Source organism: Phodopus roborovskii, unplaced genomic scaffold, assembly GCF_943737965.1.
Source record: "Phodopus roborovskii unplaced genomic scaffold, PHOROB, whole genome shotgun sequence".
Taxonomy (NCBI): domain Eukaryota; kingdom Metazoa; phylum Chordata; class Mammalia; order Rodentia; family Cricetidae; genus Phodopus; species Phodopus roborovskii.
The window spans coordinates 5,877,778-5,896,346 of NW_026126648.1; the positions used below are offsets into that span (position 1 = coordinate 5,877,778).

Consider the following 18,569-nt stretch of genomic DNA (forward strand, 5'->3'; position numbering starts at 1 on the left):
TTTAAGGTGTTTCTCATGGAATTGGGTACCCTGGCAGAATAGTCATTTTCTGGCTTTTAGTTACTGTTTCAGAGTTGAGAAGGTGGAAAGCTTAAATAGAGGATGATTGTGTGTTGACAACCCTACCTGATAAGTATAAAAGAAAATTACAGTCACTTGCTTTAAGGCAAGGGTGTCCCTCCCTCCCACTTCTACCCCCGAGGTCAAGTTCAAGGCTGGGGTAGATGTACTGTGAACTCACAGCCCCAAAGGTATCGTGAGTCCAACTGAGCACCACAGCTGCATTGTGGGTGATGGCGGGATGCCTGGCTGCATTGTGGTTTTGTTCTTTTCAGGTGGGCTGCAGAATAAGCAAGGTTTGATAGCCGAGACTCTACCTCTCTGAATGCCTCCCCTGTTGCAGCCCAAACCTCCACCCAGTGTCCCCTGGGATCTTGCTTGTTTATCCTGCGTTTCTGTCCAAATGTCCCAGAGTACCAAGGTCGGTACTTAATCAGAGCCGAGGCCCTAGGTCTGGAGCCACAATGCATCCTTATTGCTTCTGGTTCATGACAAGATCGACAGGGAAATTGGGAACAAGCTTTCGGAGGCTTTTTAGAGCCATTGTATGGGCACGGCTTTAAAACACGGGGTTTTCTTAAATTTATTTTCCTAATAATTCATGTTGGCTGCATTGCCCACAAGCATTGATCAGGGACGGACTGAAGAATGCTGCTCTTTTCTGCTGCTGGAGATGAGTTATTCTGGGTCTCCTTGCTAATTCACTGGGGGCGATAAGTCCCTAAGGTCAGTCAGTCAGTCGCTCCCCTCTCCAGCAGGGGGTCAGGCCTTGGGGACTGATAAGGGGAAGTCTGAGGGTGTGGCTACCCTGTCAAACACCGATTGCTGCTCACGGGGTGTGTGTGTGTGCGCGCGTGTGTGCGTGTGCGTGCGTGCGTGCGTGTGTGCGTGTGTGTGCGTGTGCGTGCATTGCTGCTCACGGGGTGTGTGCATGCGTGCGTGCGTGCATGCGTGTGTGTGTGTGTGTGTGTGTGTGTGTGTGTGTGTGTGCATGAGACCACCCTCCCTGTCTGCTGCTGCCTGCCCCTCCTGGGGGGATGCTGCTGCTGCTGCGGGCTCCCTAAGAAGAACGTGAGCTAATGTCTGGGAACTTTCTGAAGTTCAGTGGAAGCAAGGCACAGGGAAGGAACCAAGAACGACATTTTTTGTTTTTGGTTTTTTTTTTCTTTCACCACCTTTACCCAGCCTGTCCTGTGTCTTTGAACTGACCTCCTCCCCGCCCCCCCCCAAAATAATATCCCTCTGAGATGTGAGGTGAGGAATACCTCTTCCTTGCCTGGATCCTTGCTCCCGGGGTACCGACGAGGCCCACCATCTCCTTTAGAGGTGACCTCTTCTTTACTTTCCCTAGAAGCTTAATGCCTGGCCAAGTGAGCCACTCTCCTCCTGTACCATGTAGTGTAACCAGTTACGTGCGAGTTCACAAAAGCAGAGTTTTGTGTTTTGGGGTCATTGCTGCACCCGTCAGGCCTGAGGCAGAGCCTAGCACGAAGCAGATGCCCAATACACGTCTGTGTGAATAAATGAATGAACAATGAAAGTACAGAATCATAAAGAGACAGCTGTGGCCAAGGAGGGTCCCCATAGCTCGTCTGCTGTGCACGTGGGTTAGTGCCCGCTGGGGAAGGGGCTTTGAGCAGCACCCCCTGGGCGCCCAGCCTGGGGCTCAGAGTTCTGTGTTTACTGTGTACATGCCAGGTCACCACGTGGGAAGATCTGTGGAACCTTCTGCAGATGGAGAAAGTTCCCCACAGGGCTAGTGACAAAACGAAGACTCAACTCTCATTCCTCACCAGGGAACTTTTCAAAGTCACCTGGGAGCAATGGTTCCTTGTTTCCCTTTCTACAAAAGGGAGTCTAACTTTCCTCATTCACCATCAACTTTGTATCTCATGAGAGCAGAATTCTGGGAGAATGGGAAGCAAGGTATTGTAAGCTGTGAGCCGTGCAAATATGGGGTTGAAGATTTGGATTGCACTATGGGGTGGAGGTTGTATTAGGGAAAGCAGCCCGGAACCCACGGGACTGAAGGTTCGTCCCAGGCTGCATGCTGGTTTAGTAGTTGGTACTCCTTACTCGCAGGGCCGAGGCATCCATCTCATCTTCCCTTTAAGCTGTGTTAGGAGTGAGGGGAGAGAACAGAGATCCTCGCCCTTCATGGAACTTATGCTTCAGCAAGGAGAGGGAGTCAGGAAATAAACAGCGAGCAATAAACCATGAAGTAAATTATATGGTATGTTAGGAGATGGCACTCGCCTCAGACAAAGGCACTGGAGCAAACGGGGGGGGGGGAGTGGGGGGTGGGGTGGCCGTGTTAAATCCAATGGCCTGTTCCTGTGGGGACCGGCGACCTCTATGCAGAAGCCTGAAGGAGTTGACAGAGGGTTTGGGCACCGAGATGGGATTGGGCCTGGCATGGGGGAGAAATGACTGAGAAGGTAAGCTGGTGTCTAGGAGGAGAGGCAGTCCCAACCGACGGGCTGTGGACAGGAACAGTGGACATTTCAACTTTACATTCTTCCCGTTGCTGTTGCGGCCTTCTCCTGCCCAACATGCTCATCCCCTTAAGGGCAGAACTGGAGGCCTTGGAGGTGTGACCACTACAGTGGGTTGTCCATTTATGCCTCTGGATTTGGGTGTCCTGCGCGTCAGCGTGGAGGAATCTGGCACTTACCTCCATGTGCGCCTCTTTGGGGGACTGTTGTGAGGCTCCGGCCTCCTCCTTCCTTCTTCCTCTCATCCTGTGGGTTTAGACAGGCGCACAAGCCCTGTGTCCCGGCCATCTCTCTCAGAAGCTGTCTTTACTGAAGGTGGGTGAGGACTCAGGCGGGCAGGAGTCACAACAAGGGATGGTTTGTTAAGGGAGGGTGGGTTTCTGCCTGTCGGGGAACAAGGACAAGCTGGAGGCTGAGTGAGCGGACGGAAGCATGGAGCTTGAGGGGTGACAGGAGTTCAGGGGAACCCCAAGGAGGTGTCACCAGTGCTGCCCTGGAGAAAAGAGTGCATCTGGCTGGCTAGGTGAGCCCTCCAGCAGGGTCGGTACCCCGGGTCTACATAGGGATGGGATGATGTTTGTGAGAGGAGATTGTGGTGGCAGGGGGTGGGGGTGGAGGGGGTGATGCTCTGAAGATGAGGGTGGGAAGGAATAGCCTGTGCTCTTCGGCACTGCGGGGGCCTCTGTCAGGAAACAATGCGATGGGACACAGTCCCGGAGACTGGAGAATCGCCATGTTGGAAATGGCTGCCTCAGAATGCCAACCGAAGTTCTGGGCGTTCAACCTGGGGAAATGTCATCTTGGGTAACATGCTTGCTTGCTGCGAAAGCAATGGGGGCCTGAGTACGGCCTCCGGCACACAGGCAAAAGGTAGGCACAGCGGCATACAACCGTAGTCCCATTATTGGGGGACAGTGACAAGGGGGACCCGTGGGGTGTCCGGTCAGACAGCCTGGCGGAATTGGTGAGCTCCAGGTTCAGTGAGAGACGGTCTCAAAAGAATAAGGTGGCGATCAATGGGGAACACATTTGATATCAACCTCTGTCCTCCAACATGTGCAAACACACATGTGTGCACACACAAAGAAACACACAAATTCTGGGCCCCAAAATAGCAAAGAAGAACTCATTTGGGAGAACAGAAGAAATGACCTAAACGAGAGTATGGACCCTTTCTTACATTGCTGGCCCTAATTGGAGAACTGAAAGCTACACAATTTGAAAACAGACCTTTTATTACCTGTGTGTATGTGTGTGGGGTACAAGCATGTGCTTGTGAGGGTGCGGAGGCCAGAGGAAGACGCCAGGGGTCCCGCTCTGTCAACCTTATTCCCTTGAGACACTGAACTTGAAGCTAGGCTAGCAGCAGCAAACCCCAGAGATCTCCCAGCCTCCTGCCTGACGGCACTAGGGTTCTATGTGCACACAGCCATGCCTGCCTGGATTGTATGTGGGCGTTGGGTGTTTGTACTCAATTCTCATGCTTGCACAGCAACCTCCTAGGATAGACAGTTTAGTGACAAGCTCTTAGGGAAGTTTTGAAATAGTCAGATATGACCGATCCCCCTGTAACCCGTCCATTTTTGTGAGCCGTTCTGGAAATGAACCTTGATAAATAACAGAGGTTTGCTGCCCTCTTCACCCTCCTCTCCTTGAGCTGTTACCGCATGGCTTACATGCTTGCCGCTTTCACATACGTTCACTGGCACTGGGCTCCGTGGGCTCCAGGCTGAGCTGAATGGCAGCATCTACCGGTCAGGAAAGCCCACATTTGTTCATACCTCCATGCTGATTGCTGTTGTGCTGTGTTGATATTTCCAGGCTAATCTTGCACAGCTGTTGAGAGACTCTCAGGACAGGAATAAACATCTGGGAGAAGAAATTAAAGAACTTCGGCAGAGGCTTGGCGAGGTCCAGGGTGACAATAAGGTACTGTGGATGTTGACAGGGAAGAATTCACTGCGAGAGTTGAGTGTGCACTGGAAGTTTCTGTGTGTGTAGCATATCAGGAAATGGACTGCAGCACGGGTCAAAAAACTCTGTTGCAGATTTTAGTATTTGCAGTAATGGAAATGCGGAGTTTGGCGTTTGCCTTTATCGAAGCCCCTTTGTGTGTGCACGTGCGTGCACACATGTGTGTTTCTGGGATGCTCTGAAATACTGTTCCAACCCATTCTAGAACTTTTGTTATATTCAGCTTGGTGGTGAACAACATGTGTTTGAAGGCGAAATAAAACCAAATGTGATACTTCCTCCCTTCTACACAAATAATGGATTTGTGGCTCCGATGATTTGAATTTTAAGTAGTCATTCTACTAATGATGTTCACATCACCAATTTACTTTATTGCTAAATTTGGCAATTTGTATGGAACATTGCTCAAAATCCAAAGCTCGGCATTAATCAAACTCCCCTGTTGGCAACGTTAATTATAAAATATGAACTCATAAACTCCAAACTGAATGTGTGCACTCACTCTCTCCCAGCTGAAGCTATGAACAAAAGTACAATTGAAAAAGAGAAGAAAAACTACTCAAGTTAAATTCTGTTCCCACAAATAATTTTCCATTTTGCCCAGCATGGACAGATTCATTTGCAGCCCTTTGCCAGCGGTGGTGTTCGCAACAGAAAGGGCGTTGGGTTTCGACTCAGAAACGATACATTGTGTGCGCCCAAGGGTGCTTTCTTGGGGAGATGTTTTCTAGACTTTATCAAATTCCTTGACAAATGAGGGTAGCTTTCTCTTTTGGGAGGAGTTCTTGGAGGTTATTGGAAGGCACCATTTTGAAAGATGTTCACTCTTTTTTTCTTTTTTTCTTTTTGGAAAACATGTTTAGTACTCTGGGAGTCAGTTGCCTGGAGGGAACTCCTCCACAATAAAAGATCAGAGAGGCCAGTGCTGATGGCTCGATGGGGAGCCCAGATGGTTTGGATATGGTGTCGCCCCCGCATCCCATGCTACCTACCCCTGTTGGTGTACTGGCAATTTGGCCCCTGGGTTAGTTACACGATAAAAGCGACTTGAGGAAGCATCATGGCAGGAAGCTGTGATGGTGGCAACAGGACTTGGAAGCAGAAAGAGATGATACCGTACTAAGTGTTCTCTTTATTCAGTCCTGGTCTCCAGCTGGTATGCACCCAGTTCCTACGTTTAGGGTGAGTCTCCCCGCTTTATTTAGACTAACCTAGGAGAATCCTCACAGCCTTGCTCAGCCATTTGTTTCTATGGTGACTGAAGTCATGCCCAGCTGTCAATCAAGACTACCCAACACAGTCCCAGTCCCAGCTCTGAAAGGACCTTTAAGATGGGGAGTCTGGTAGGTTGGGTCATGAGAGGGGACTACTAACCTCCTGTCTGCTGGAGCGAATCGAGTCGATATCACGGGAGCAGATGATCCTTCTCTGCTCTCTCACTCTCTTCCCTCCCGCACACACCACCCTGTGCTGCCGTCACAGGACCTTCACTAAAGACGTGAACCGGGAAAACTTCTTTACTCTGTAACCTACCCAGCCATTGGGTGTCTTCTTATCGTAATGGAAGATAGGGCTAGAGAAACGACTCAGCAGTTAAGAGTACTTGTTGCCTGAGTTTGAGAACTGGAGTTTAGGTCTTGGCATCTGTTTAATGAGCCAGATGTCCCGAATGTGTCGGTACCTCCAGCTCTGAGTTGGGACAGAGACAGGCTGTCTGGGCTTGATGGCTTTCAGCCCAATGGAAAAGACTGCAGCCCCCGGTTCATGGAGAGATGCTGTGTGAGCAGGATACATGGAGCATGACAGAGGGCAGTACCCAATGCAGTCTTCTGTTCTCTGAGAGTAGAGCACACAGACATTGTATTTTAGCTCACAGTTCCAGGACATACAGTGCATATTAAACAAATTAAATAGATACATAAAAATATCTGTAAATGGACTAAGTCTTCATTTATGTATTTTAAAGACAGGATTTCACTATATTCCTGGCTGACCTGGAATTCCTATGTAGATTATACCAACCTTGACTTCACAGAGCTCCACCTGCCTCTGCTGGGGTTAAAGGTGCACACTTCTGCTCTTTCTGTCTCTCTCTACTGTAAAATAAATAGATACACAGATACATAAATGAATACACCTCTGTATTTAGCATGCATTTAAAAACCTAGGCTCTGTTATCCCTGGTTGCGAAATGGGGTGGAAAAGAACACCCAGAAAAGGGTCTCATTAGCACCCTGAAGCTGAGCAGGCTCCCACGTGGCGGATGCACCCAATAGGTCAGAGGTCAAAGGTCAGCTCTGGTAGTTCCTTCCTCCAGCAGTAACAAGCCAGCACGGTCTTTCTAATAAAATGTGCAGTTGTTTTTCTTTAAGCTCATAAAAAAATACGGTGGAGACACCATAAACCCACTGAAACAGTTTGAACGTGTGATTATTTCTGATTCATGCTTATTTATTCGTATACCATTCCCTATTTCCTTTTGTCTTTCTGAGCTACTCCTAATTTTAACTCTCCTAGTTACCTTCCTGCTTACCAGTTTGTTATGTCTTCATCTTTTGTCTCTTCTACATTGTGTGTGTGTGTGCGTGTGTGTGTGTGTGCGTGTGTGTGTGTGTGTGTGTCTGTGTGTGTGTGTTGTACTGATGGTTTTGATGGTTCTTATTTTTGATGCTTTGATCCATTATGCTGTGTGTGGCTTCTACTCTCCAGTCATCATCCAGATGCAGGCCATGTCCTTGTCACGGTGTGCCAGGCATCTGTGCTCTGTCCACTGCTGGTTTGCCATCTTCTTCCTGCAGGCCTCAGCCTGTCTGCCATGGGGTCTTTGCATCTATTACACACTCTGGGGCCTCCTCCTTGATTCCCCTTTCCGTCCCCTCCATTCCAGTCAGATCATGGCTTCAAAGCAGTCTTTGCCAGCTTTCGGATGTCAGTGCAGTCCTGTGTTCAGTCCTCACTGTGTTCGGCTCTGCCTCTCGAGCTGACACTTGTGTGGGGGATGCTTAGCCCCCACCCATGCTTCAGCCATGGTTCGCCACACAGAGCGCTCCTTAGCAAATCTCCCACGAAGGGTGGAGTGAGCAGGGCTGGGAGGAGATAAAGGGGATGAACGGAGTGGTCCAGGGATGGGGTAGTGGCCCATGAGTAAACCCAGCCCTTGGGAGTCAGAGGCAGGAGGACCTTGGGATCAGGGCTAGACAAGATGAGAGTGAGACAAAGAAATTCAAGCAAGAGAGGAGGGAGGAGCAGCTCACAGAACCTCCACTCCACTCCATAGCTTCACACTGTGTGGCGTGAGGCGCCCAGAGCTGCAATAAAAGTTCTAGAAAAGCAAAATGTCCCAACGAGGGACAAACAGAAGCTCCAGCTGGAAGGCCTGATAGGTGCAGCAGAGGGCAGACTTCGGTGGCCAGAGGATACCCTTGCCAATCCTGCACGTGGTTGATTCCATTGTACTGAGCAGACTCAAGGCATGGATATTTGGATGGATTGTGTGAGTGTTCCGAGGAAATTCGGTCATTAGGAAAATGACCTCTGTGTCTTCGTTTGTAAGATGCCCACCAGTGGTGGCCAGGCTGCTTTCTGAGTTGACCCACACATACCTGGTGACTCCCTGTATTCTAGCAGCTAAAGTTGCATAAGAGACTGAGAAACACAAAGTTCCCCATCAGGGAACTTAAACACTGATTGCAGAGACAGGCAGGGAACAAAACACATAAAGTCATCAGACGGTGTCTAGTGTGAGAAGACGAGAAAGCAGGGAGTCGAGCTTTAATGAGGGAATGTGTGCTCCAGCCTGCTCGCTGTGCAGGGAAGAGTTCCCTGGACGGGAGGGTCCTGTTACCTTTAACACGTCACGGGCCAGTGCGGCCTGAGAATCCCCCCATGCCAGAGCGTCATCAGCAATCACAAACGTCCCTCCTGTGGCCCCACTATTTCCAGGGCCCTCAGTGTGTGCCCCAGGAGAGACCATGATCCAAGTGAAAAGCCTGCCACGTGGCAGCCGGAGGACCTCCGCGTGCGGCCCCTCATCAGCCCCCAGGTGTGGCTGACAGCGAGCATCATTTTTATGCAGGGATTCTGGAAGCTGCCTGTGTGCTGTGCGCCCTGTTACCGCCCACAGCAGTCACCCCCAGGCCCTGGCTCTGGGACAGTGACTGACGGACGGCAGTGAGGCTCTAGAGACCTTAGTGCATGGCTGGTAGCAGACCCCTGGCCAGTGTGGCATGGGCAGAGGCAAGAAAGCCTGAGTGTTTAGCTGTCGCTATGACACTGGAGAAATGCAGCCTTTGCCTTAAATACTATGCTCTCTGTTTCACCAACTGGCAGCCCTGAGTGCCTCTCTCTGTTTGATCTGGTGTTGGCCCCATAAAACCACAGAGCCCTTCTGTGACTGCCGGTTGTGGGGAGTGGCTGGATGGATCCTGTAAAACAGTGAAATCCAAGCCTATAAAGAGAGGCCAGTGAGCAAGCAGGTGGCCAATTAAAGTATACTTTGTTCATTAAAAAGGAAAGCGTGGTCAGCTGTGGTTGTTTTCAAGGTCTTGCATGTAGCTGGGAAAGCTGTGTGCAAGCTGTCCTACGCTTCGCAGAGGAGGTCGGCTGAACTAATCTCCAAGAAGGGGGCACCCTGTGAGACACTCTCTTTTGGAGCTTAGCAGACATTTTGTTTTGCTTGGAGCTAGGGTCTCACGCAGTCCCTGGGTTCAGTTCATTTAACACATATGCTCTGAGAGTGGCCCAAGAGACAGTAAGTAGCTGCATTCATGGGACTTCAATGTTAGGCCACAACTAAACAAACAAGCAAGTCCCTTCCCTAGATTCTGGGCAGTGGCGATTCAGCACTGCATCACACTGTCCGTAGGACAGTATGGCTATGATCTGTGCTCCATACTAAAGGTCAGGGAGTTGAGGTATATACTGGATGGACGCAGTCTGGATATGTCAGAGACGCCAGGCGCTAGGCAGAAGATGAGGCGAGCTGGCTAATGGTATGGGTACTGGGGAAGTACTCCCTTCACGTGCCCAGGGCACCTGGAGGGGGGAGGATAGTTATCTAGGGGAGGAAGTGCAAATGTCCTGGGGCAGGGTGTTTTTGAGGATTTCACTGGGAAGTTATGACACGTGCCAGCTCAGAGCAGGTTCTGCAAAAATGTGTTTTCTTTGTCTGAGTGGGGCGGTGCAAGACAGTATCGCAGCACAGGGCAAGCCCTCGACCTCCGTTATTTCTAGGGTTTTCCATTTAAGCCAGTGACCTTGCCTGTCTTGGTCTCAGCTGACTGGGTGCCCTCACCGCCAGCTGGAAACAAAGTGGTTCTTTCCCAGGGTTGCAGGTGTTTCAGCACCCTGGACAGCGCTAGGTAGGGGGCAGGGGTCAAGGAGACTAGAACCCGGACTAATCCTGCCTCTCTCAAAGGAGGGGAGGGACATCAGGATGGGCCTCGGGTGGTGAGGAGCATGGCAGAGGGACAGCCATGGTCTGGGAAGCATTTTAGGAGGTACCGTGCAGCTGATGGCAGGTGCATAGAGGCAGGCATTGAGACACAGGGGACCTTGACAAGGACAACATTGTGTGACAGGCTGTGCTTGGGGCAGAGGAAGTACTAATTCCCGGGGGCTGGGACGGATACCAGGAGGGACGCAGGCAGGCTGGTGAAGCGCAGTCACAGGGTAGCAGGAGGCGGCATTTGGCAGGTACGGAGGGTCATACAGGCCTCCCAGACTCTTCAGGGGCTCCCCACCCATCTCAGTACAGGAGAAAGCCACTGGGAGTGTCTGTTTTGGGCAGGAAGCTTTGAGCACATTGCTTTTCTGGCCCAAGGAGGAAGCTCATTAGCTGGCAGGCACAGTAGCGAGTGGTTGGCAGTTTCTTGAGTCCCAAGAGAGGAGCACAGACCCCATCATCTTGTTATAAGGGACACTTTTTTTCCATTTTGTTTTTTGTTTGAGATGGGGTTTCTCTGTGTAGCTCTGGCTGTCCTGGAACTTACTCTGGAGACCAGGCTGACCTTGAACTCAGAAATCCACCTGCCCCTTCCTCCTTAGCGCTGGGATTAAAGGCGTGTGCCACCAAGCCTGACTGACAAACTCTTTTGCATAGACACTGGTGTTATCTATAAGTTCTCGATTATCTCCGCCTTTTAAACAAGTCACACGTGGCTTGCCAAGGTTAGGTGACTTTGTCAGGGCATGTAGCTAGGATAAGCAGAAGAAGAATCCCCACACAGGTAACACTCAGAGAACAGTGGCTCCAACCCTAGCTGCCGCCCAGTGCCCTTTGAGCAAAATGGGCTGCAGCGAATGAAAACAGTTTAAGTTGGAAATCGTTGTAGGCCATGGCAGTGGAAACCTGGGACGAGGACAGAGAAGGGTTGAGTCCCTGTGACTCCAGGACTAGGGAGGCCTCCCACGGGCTAAGCCTGGCGGGGTCTGGGCAGCTGTCAATGGCCTGGAGCTTTCCTGCTGCACTGTTTTGTTCCCTGTCCCCCAGCGACATCTGAGTAGCAGCTGGGCCTTGTGCACCAGCCAAAGACTCGTGTCCATAATGCATTCATAAACATTTATTTCTCTCTGAATTGGCAAACGGTGGTGCCGCTTGCTGACAGGGCGGTGTCCCCAGAGCTCTAGTCCTCTTGGCACCGGGACAGTAGCTAGCGGTATTGCTGCGGTGCCCTGTTTGAGGATGGCAAGTGTGGGGGGCAGTGCTTATTGTCACTTCCCAGAGTAGACAGCCACCCCCTCATGCTCTACTGTAAGCCCGAGTCTGGAGCTCAGCTTCAGCCAACTCAAAGAGAGCGTATCTCCCTAGGTGGCTGTTAGGAGCTATTGGATGGATGAGGATGATGGTGGTGGTGGTGGTGGTGACAACAGGGACCTTAATGACTACAGTAATGAAGGTGATGACGATGTTACTCACACACTTTCTCTGCTCCTGGACTAAGCTAATGTCATAGAGAAGGACCCCTTTCTGTTCTTCAGGGGCCATGGCTGTCATCAGCATGGGTTACCTGGACGGTCCTTAAATTGCGCAAACAGCCCAGGGCAAACAGTTGCGTGCTTGCTTCCAAACTATAGCAATATTGATGATTGCGAACATTACACCCAACACAAAGATGCAGTCACTCTCCACATAAGGGTGAGGGGAATCACTCAAATTTTAGAATGACTTCTTTTCTTCTGTATCCCTCATTCCTTTTCGCCTATGTGGCCCCTAAGCCACTGTCCCTTGACTGTCTGTCCCCCACTCTCTCCCACCTCTCACAGGGGGAGATACAGAGGCATGGAGACCTTCAAGCTCATTCTTGGGGATTGAGTATGGAAACCCTAAACAGGTGACCCCAGAGCCTATGAGATACCCTTACAGAAGGCAGGCTTGATGTCCCTGAGACCCCTTCTGCTGACTGCATTTAAATCTCAGACCCAACTACCAATGCGACTTGAGCTTCAGTTTAAATGTGTTTCAACCAGTTCGGCCCTGCAATGTGGGAGCAATATTATCTGCACATTAAACACCGAATGATAGCTAACGTGTTGATTGACATTTAACCAGCATCCGGTGTGAAGGTGGCTCTGTTCTACCGAGCAGGGCCTCACTAGGCATTGTGTAATAATTAATTGGCATTAACAAACATAATTGTATGATGCTAAATGAAATGTGCAGCGGCGCCAGTTGTGACTGGAAGGTAAGGTTTCCTCACGTCTAGCTCAGCATGTCAGGGGAAGGCCAGAGTCTTCAAGACGCAGCCCGAGTCTCCTGTGGCCTCCTGCCAAAAGCCTGTGTGCTTGCGAGCCGGCCTCTGGGTTTTCACGAATGCTGCTTCTCAGTTTTGCTGTGTGTCCACGGGTTCCACGAGGACACGTTCTCACTGAGTGTGAGAGTACCCGTCTCGGGGGAGGTAGGGAGGCTCCTGCCAGCCTCTGCCATTGCTATTCTGCCAATGCTTCTCACAACTACGCTTTCCGTATGCGTCCACTTCACCTAAGCGTATTTAACAAGAGGTGTTTAATTTATCAGCACTAAACTAACAGGCTCACCCATTCTTTAACTTAGATTCAGAGGGGGCTGCCTTAATTCACAGATTTTTCCCAAAGAGGCATATCATAGTCATCCTGCTTGTACTCGGAAACACCAGGCAGCATTACCGGAGGTGTGCATGAAGCCATCGTCAGGAGACCTTTCCCACACTGCCAGTGGGAGTGTAGACTCGTACAGCCATGGGAGGAAATGCTGTAGCACTAAAAGTTATACATAAATAAATAAATAAAACGTTATATATGTGCATCAAACTATGGCAGTTGCACTACTGGGTATGTACTCAAGGGAATGACATCAGTATATCAAAAAGATGCCTGCATGCCTATGTTCGTTGACATGCTACTCAGGCTAGCCATAGTATGGTGCCAACCTAAGTGTGCATCAGTGGGCTGGATAAAGAAGATGTGGTACATGTGCCCTGTGGGAAACCACTCTGTCTTCATAATGGATGAAATCCAGAAGACATCATGTTAGCAAAACAAACAAACCAACAAACCACAGAAAGACCTCAGGATCATGTTCGTACCCAGAATCTTAAAAAGGGTATTCACAAAGTTGTACTGCTAGTTTAGTTTTCATTGTGCACTTGACACACCCTTTGTCACCTAAAGAGACAGAACCTCAGTCAGATTGGTTGGTGGCCATGCCTGTGAGCGGTTGTCTTGATAGCTGTGTGAGGGCTCAGCCCACTGGGGTTGGGGTAGGAGAGCACTATCCCTAGGCCTTTGGGTCTGGGCTGCAGAAGATAGCTAGCTCAGCACGAGCTGCGAGCAAGCTTTCGACAGTTCCTGCTTGAGTTTCTGCCCTGATTTCCCTCAATGATGGACTGTAGCCTGGAAGTTAAGCCGAAACCAATCCTTCCCTCTTTGGTCAGAAAAGCAAACAGGACAGAAGTAGAAAAGAGGGCGGTGTTTACCTGAGACCGGGGTGGGCATGGAGCGAGCACGGGCGTTACCTTCCTGACAGCATCACACTTGAGGGGGAGGGCTAAGCTCCAAGCGTTATTGCATAGTAGGTGACCATGGTTAGTTAGCACTATGCATTGCGCATTTCAGAGCAGTTAGGTTCCAAAGCTTCTCATGATCAATGTGGAAGGTGACATGTGCATCAATTACCCTGCCATGACCATTATGCAGTATATACATGTATGGAGGCAACACACTGAGTCCCACAAATATGTGAATTTTGTAAAACCACCAGACTCACCAAAGAAAAACAGACATGTGGGCACTCGGCACCAAGCAGGCCATGGGCAGGCCATCCATGGTATGAAGCACGGAGATGGAAGGTGGCCTTGTTGACCGCATCTGAGCTGAAATTCAGCCCTCACGTATTTCCCACTCTGAATATTCAACAATGGCACTAGAAGACCTTGAACATGGATGTGTGTGTGTGTGTGAAAATAAGTAAGTTGTGTTGAGCAGGAAAACCCACAAATCCACAGGCTGTGAATCCAATGATGGATTTAGCAGATTCCATTAGGAATGGAGTTCTGCATATGTGTGTGTCCTCCACCCCTGCAGGCCTTGGCTCACAGCACCGGGGAGACATTGTGAGATTTAGTGAGCAGTGGAGGGTCATTGCATCCCGCCTAGGCTTAAACTAACTTTCTATCTCTCACCTGACCCAAATCCTTCAGGAATGCTGAAGTTTAACCCTTTGTGCTGGTCACTGTTGTCCTAAGACTCAAGCAGGAGCAAGGAAGAACATGCCCATAGTGAGCTATGCTGGGCCGTCATACACACATGATAAGGACAACTTGTTCCCGGGGCCTCATGCCCACACCAGCCCATCCACAAGCAGCTGTAGGGTTAAGTGGGCGCATGGCGAACCTTTTCAGGATAAACCCATTGTGAAGGGCAGGCGTGGATGCTCTAAGACTATGGGTTCATCCTGGGACCTCGCCCATAATTCCTGCTGCGGTCTTACCTGGGACGTGGGTGCTGGGAGACAGTATGCAGGGTGTCAGCATCCCCAAACACAGACACCTGGGAACTTTATATATCTGGTCACTATGTATTCTGTCAAATGTAAGTTCTTAGCACATACCTGGTCACAGTGCGTGTGAGGCTTGTATTCTCCAGTGCACTGTACTTACCTTTTTTCTCAAGAAGCGAGTCCATGTCTGTGATCATTCACAGACCACACTGGCAGGAGCACTTACTGGAATTTGATTGGTATTTTCAAAGTTCTTGATAGCATTGCCTAGTTGGTTCAATATATGGGGTGTGTCCATCTCAGCAGATCCTAACCAGTCCTGGGGGGTTATTTTGGATCTTTGCTAAGTCTAAATGAAGGTCAAGAGTTTCTCCCTCATTGTGGCAGTACCCCAGAGTCTGGTACACCAGCCTTACACTGAATGTGTGCACATGTGTATCAACAAACAAAAAATTAAAGCAGAAGCTTTCTCTTTCTTAAAACTTCATGATATTGACAAGAAGTTTGGCCTATGCTTTCTCCCAGTAGTTCTTGCGAGAATTTTATTCTTCCAGAAATGTCTGGATAGGTCCCTGAGCTTTGGGGGGGGGGGATGGACTCATTCATATTCTTTCTCTCTTCCTTTGCCCTTTTTTTTTTTCCTTCTCAATAATGGAACATGCAGCTGTTGAGGATGACAATCGCTAAACAAAGGCTCGGAGATGAAGAAATCGGCATGAGGCATTTCGCAGCCCATGAGCGCGAGGATTTGGTCGAGCAGCTGGAGCGAGCTAAGGAACAGGTGACCGCTGAGTGCTGCTGTGGGTGGGGATGCCTGCACGTGGCTTCACAACAGGAAGTAGGGCACACATGCTCCGGTGTCCAAGTCCAAGGGGAAGCCTGGGGAGCTTGGCTTCCTGCGTGCCTCCTAGGTTCATGCTGAGCGTGTGACTGCAGCCAGGGGCATCCGGCACTGATTGTCAGCTGTTCAGTGCATGCCGAGAGACTTGCCTCCATCACCTGCATAGGCAGTTGGGGGAGACTTGTGACAAACTGGCCTTTAACTTAGGAGTTTCCACTAAGATGCTGAGCAGGATTTCAGAGGGTTCGGAGCCCTGCTTAGGAAGCAGCTACAGGAACAAACTTCCTTTCTCTGGCTAACTAGGCACAGGACAGCCAGGGTTCGAGTGGCTTGGAACAGCATGCCCTTGTAAGAGTCCAGCATCAGCCTGCCCTTTCCACGCCTGTGAATGAGAGCAATGAGCAGGGCCTGGACAGCAGGCTCATCTGTGCACCCATGTTAAGTGTCTGGGTGGAAGGTGTCCACTAGCTCCAACCCTTACCCAACCTGCAGTGTGGGTGACTCTAGCACTTGGACAGTACCCATAAGCTCTCCACGTCAGCCGGACTAGTGGAAGCTACACCCCTCACCCAGAAGCCTACATTTGAGAACCGCTGTGACTCTTCTTGCATTTCAGATCGAGTCCTTGGAACATGACCTGCAGGCATCAGTGGATGAACTCCAGGATGTAAAGGGAGAGAGGGCTTCCTACCAGGACAAGGTGGACAGGCTGAACCAGGAGCTCAACCATATCCTGGGTGGTCACGAGAACCGTATCATTGATGTGGATGCTCTGTGCATGGAGAACAGGCAAGTGCTTAGCATCGGAGGGAGGCTGTCTGGGGAGGGGGTAGAGGGGTTCCTGGAGCCCCGGCTGTATTTGAGACAGCCACATTAGGAATGTAAAGCAAGTCACAGCCCCCAAATATTGGCAACAGGAGTGTACTGGTTATAAAAGTGAGCAGAGGAGGGGACATGCCCACTTATGTAGCCTCCCTCGACTCCCACACCTTCTCTGATTGGGCCACAAGGGTGAAGAGCCCAGAAGAGTTGTTTGTGATTGCTGTCAAGGAGAGGAGAAAGAATAAGAAAATAAATTGAGAAATTCCCGTAGCTGTGTCTTTGCCCCCAGGCACATTTCAGCGTGTGGATGTGTCTGACTCGTGTTATGGCTGGCGCCTTCTCTTCCTGGTTTGCTCCCTGGTGGAATCATCTTAATGAGAATTATGTGAAAAGGATGTTGTTGTCCCTTAGGGGATCTCCAAGAGGGCTGTTTTTAAAATGGGAAGTCTGCGATTTGGGCATGTCTGACCTTGATCACTCCCATTTAATAAAAGGTCACCTACACCTGCCCTCCAGGATGAGAAAGGAGTCGTTACAAGCAAATGACATCTGGGCTTCATGTTTCGCTCGCTCTTATCATTCAGTGGGCTTTGCCCCCCCCCCATGCCCATCCTGGTTATGTGTGCTATGTGTGTGTCTTTCTAGATATCTCCAAGAGAGACTGAAACAACTCCATGAGGAGGTCAGCCTTCTGAAGTCAAACATTGCCAAGTACAAGGTAACACAGTTCAGATGGCTCTGTGATTCTCCATCCAACATCTGCACGTCATTCTACTTTGATTCTCTTGTATGCTTCAAAGACATTCCGTCACTTTCCTGTCCTCCCTCATGGAGCCCAATAAGAGCCCTAATTAGGACAGCCAATAAAACCAACCACAGGACAGTAGGCTCCCGATGCCATTTGTTCCCAGTGCCTGCTTTTATGTCTGTAGTCTGGACAGGGCATCGTGATACCTCCAAATCTGTAGCCCTGTGAAGTCGGGGGTCCTCTCCACCTCCTCTGTGAAATGTACAGTTGTCTATTTATCTCGTAACTGCTCCCACTAAAGTGGTTTCAGTGGGAGAAGACACAAGGGTGCGCATGGTGGCCTAAATGCGAGTGTTTGAGGCACACCGGAAGTGTGGGGTGTTTGAATTTGCCTCAATGTCATTTAGTCTAATTCTGGCTCCATTGGTTTGGTAATATCTGTTTCTGCAGTGTTAGTTGTAAGTGTTATAACTGGAAAACTCTCCTGGGTCTCTCTGCTTTGAAAACAGATTGATGGCTCTTCCTGCTGATGAAGTTTTACAGCCAGCTGAATGCTAGCTATGGAGAGCGGGCTCAGCATCCTGGTTGCTGACATTGGCATTTGGTCTCAGAGATCACCATGGCTTTCCATTTGGCAGGAGCCACACTTTCACACACACACACACACACACACACACACACACACACACACGAAGCAAGGAAGTGTGTGCTTCTTAGCATATAAATTTATAACCATTGATATCTCTTTCTGTATCGTGCATCTCGTTTGTATTCCAAACAATGGCTGACTACTATATATCACTGTGAAGGCAAGAGTCCATCCTAAGAATGATCATGGCAGCATGTGTACCTAATCCCAAGGCAGACATCACTAATTGCCCATGATCCTTTTCCAATCCAAGCATCGTATCTTTCCAGACGCCACCACTGGTACATGAAAGCCAATCTAGTCTTCTTCATGTCAGGTCTGTTCTAAAACGATTTCCATAACAAGTTTCTCCACATGTTGGACTGGGTTCTTGCCTCAGATCCCACTTAGGGAACATGAGTTAAACCTCTGAATATAAGGGACTACAACTACTGCCTTTCTTCTTTGCAGTAACTTAAAAACCTAACAAACTCTCTGTTAGGAGCCTCTTAAAATCCCAGGGACCAAGAGTTCTATGTTTCAGGCTACATTTGGAGTCTGCCAGGGTTCCTGTGAGCACACAGGGTATCCCCTTAACGAGGTATTTTTCCATCGGTATCTTTTCTAACAAAGGTTTTTGGTTTTACCATTTTTGCTGCAGAATGCTCTGGAGAGACGGAAAAACTCCAAGGGCCAAGGCAAGTCCAGCAGTAGTGCTCTGACTGGGGTCCTGTCTGCAAAGCAAGGTAGGTGTTAATATGCAGGTTGGATCAATTTTTGAGCAGAGAGCTGCAGTCCACGTCCCACCAGAGCCTCTGGGTTCGTGGGACAGAAAACAGTGGCACCTTGAGTCCTTCCAGCCCAGACTACCCCTAGACAGGTCTTGGGGTGGGACCTGAGAATCTACATCTGCAGGGTTCCCAGGCCATGCTGCTGTAGTGGGAGACCCCATTTTAGGAACCATCACCTTAGAGTTTGCTTCTCCAGTGACTGGATCCTCTTGAAAATGCGTTTCGCCCCCCATCACC

At 49.8% G+C, this 18,569-nt stretch overlaps 1 protein-coding gene across 1 annotated transcript in view; it reads left to right on the forward strand.

Annotated features, from left to right (window-relative positions):
* Window positions 1–18,569, forward strand: part of Ccdc149 (coiled-coil domain containing 149) — an 87,473-nt gene that overhangs the window by 43,385 nt on the left and 25,519 nt on the right. The window contains 5 exon segments of the mRNA XM_051174087.1: window positions 4,377–4,484; window positions 15,167–15,283; window positions 15,960–16,132; window positions 16,811–16,883; window positions 18,203–18,287. Coding sequence (XP_051030044.1) covers window positions 4,377–4,484; window positions 15,167–15,283; window positions 15,960–16,132; window positions 16,811–16,883; window positions 18,203–18,287 — 556 coding nt within the window.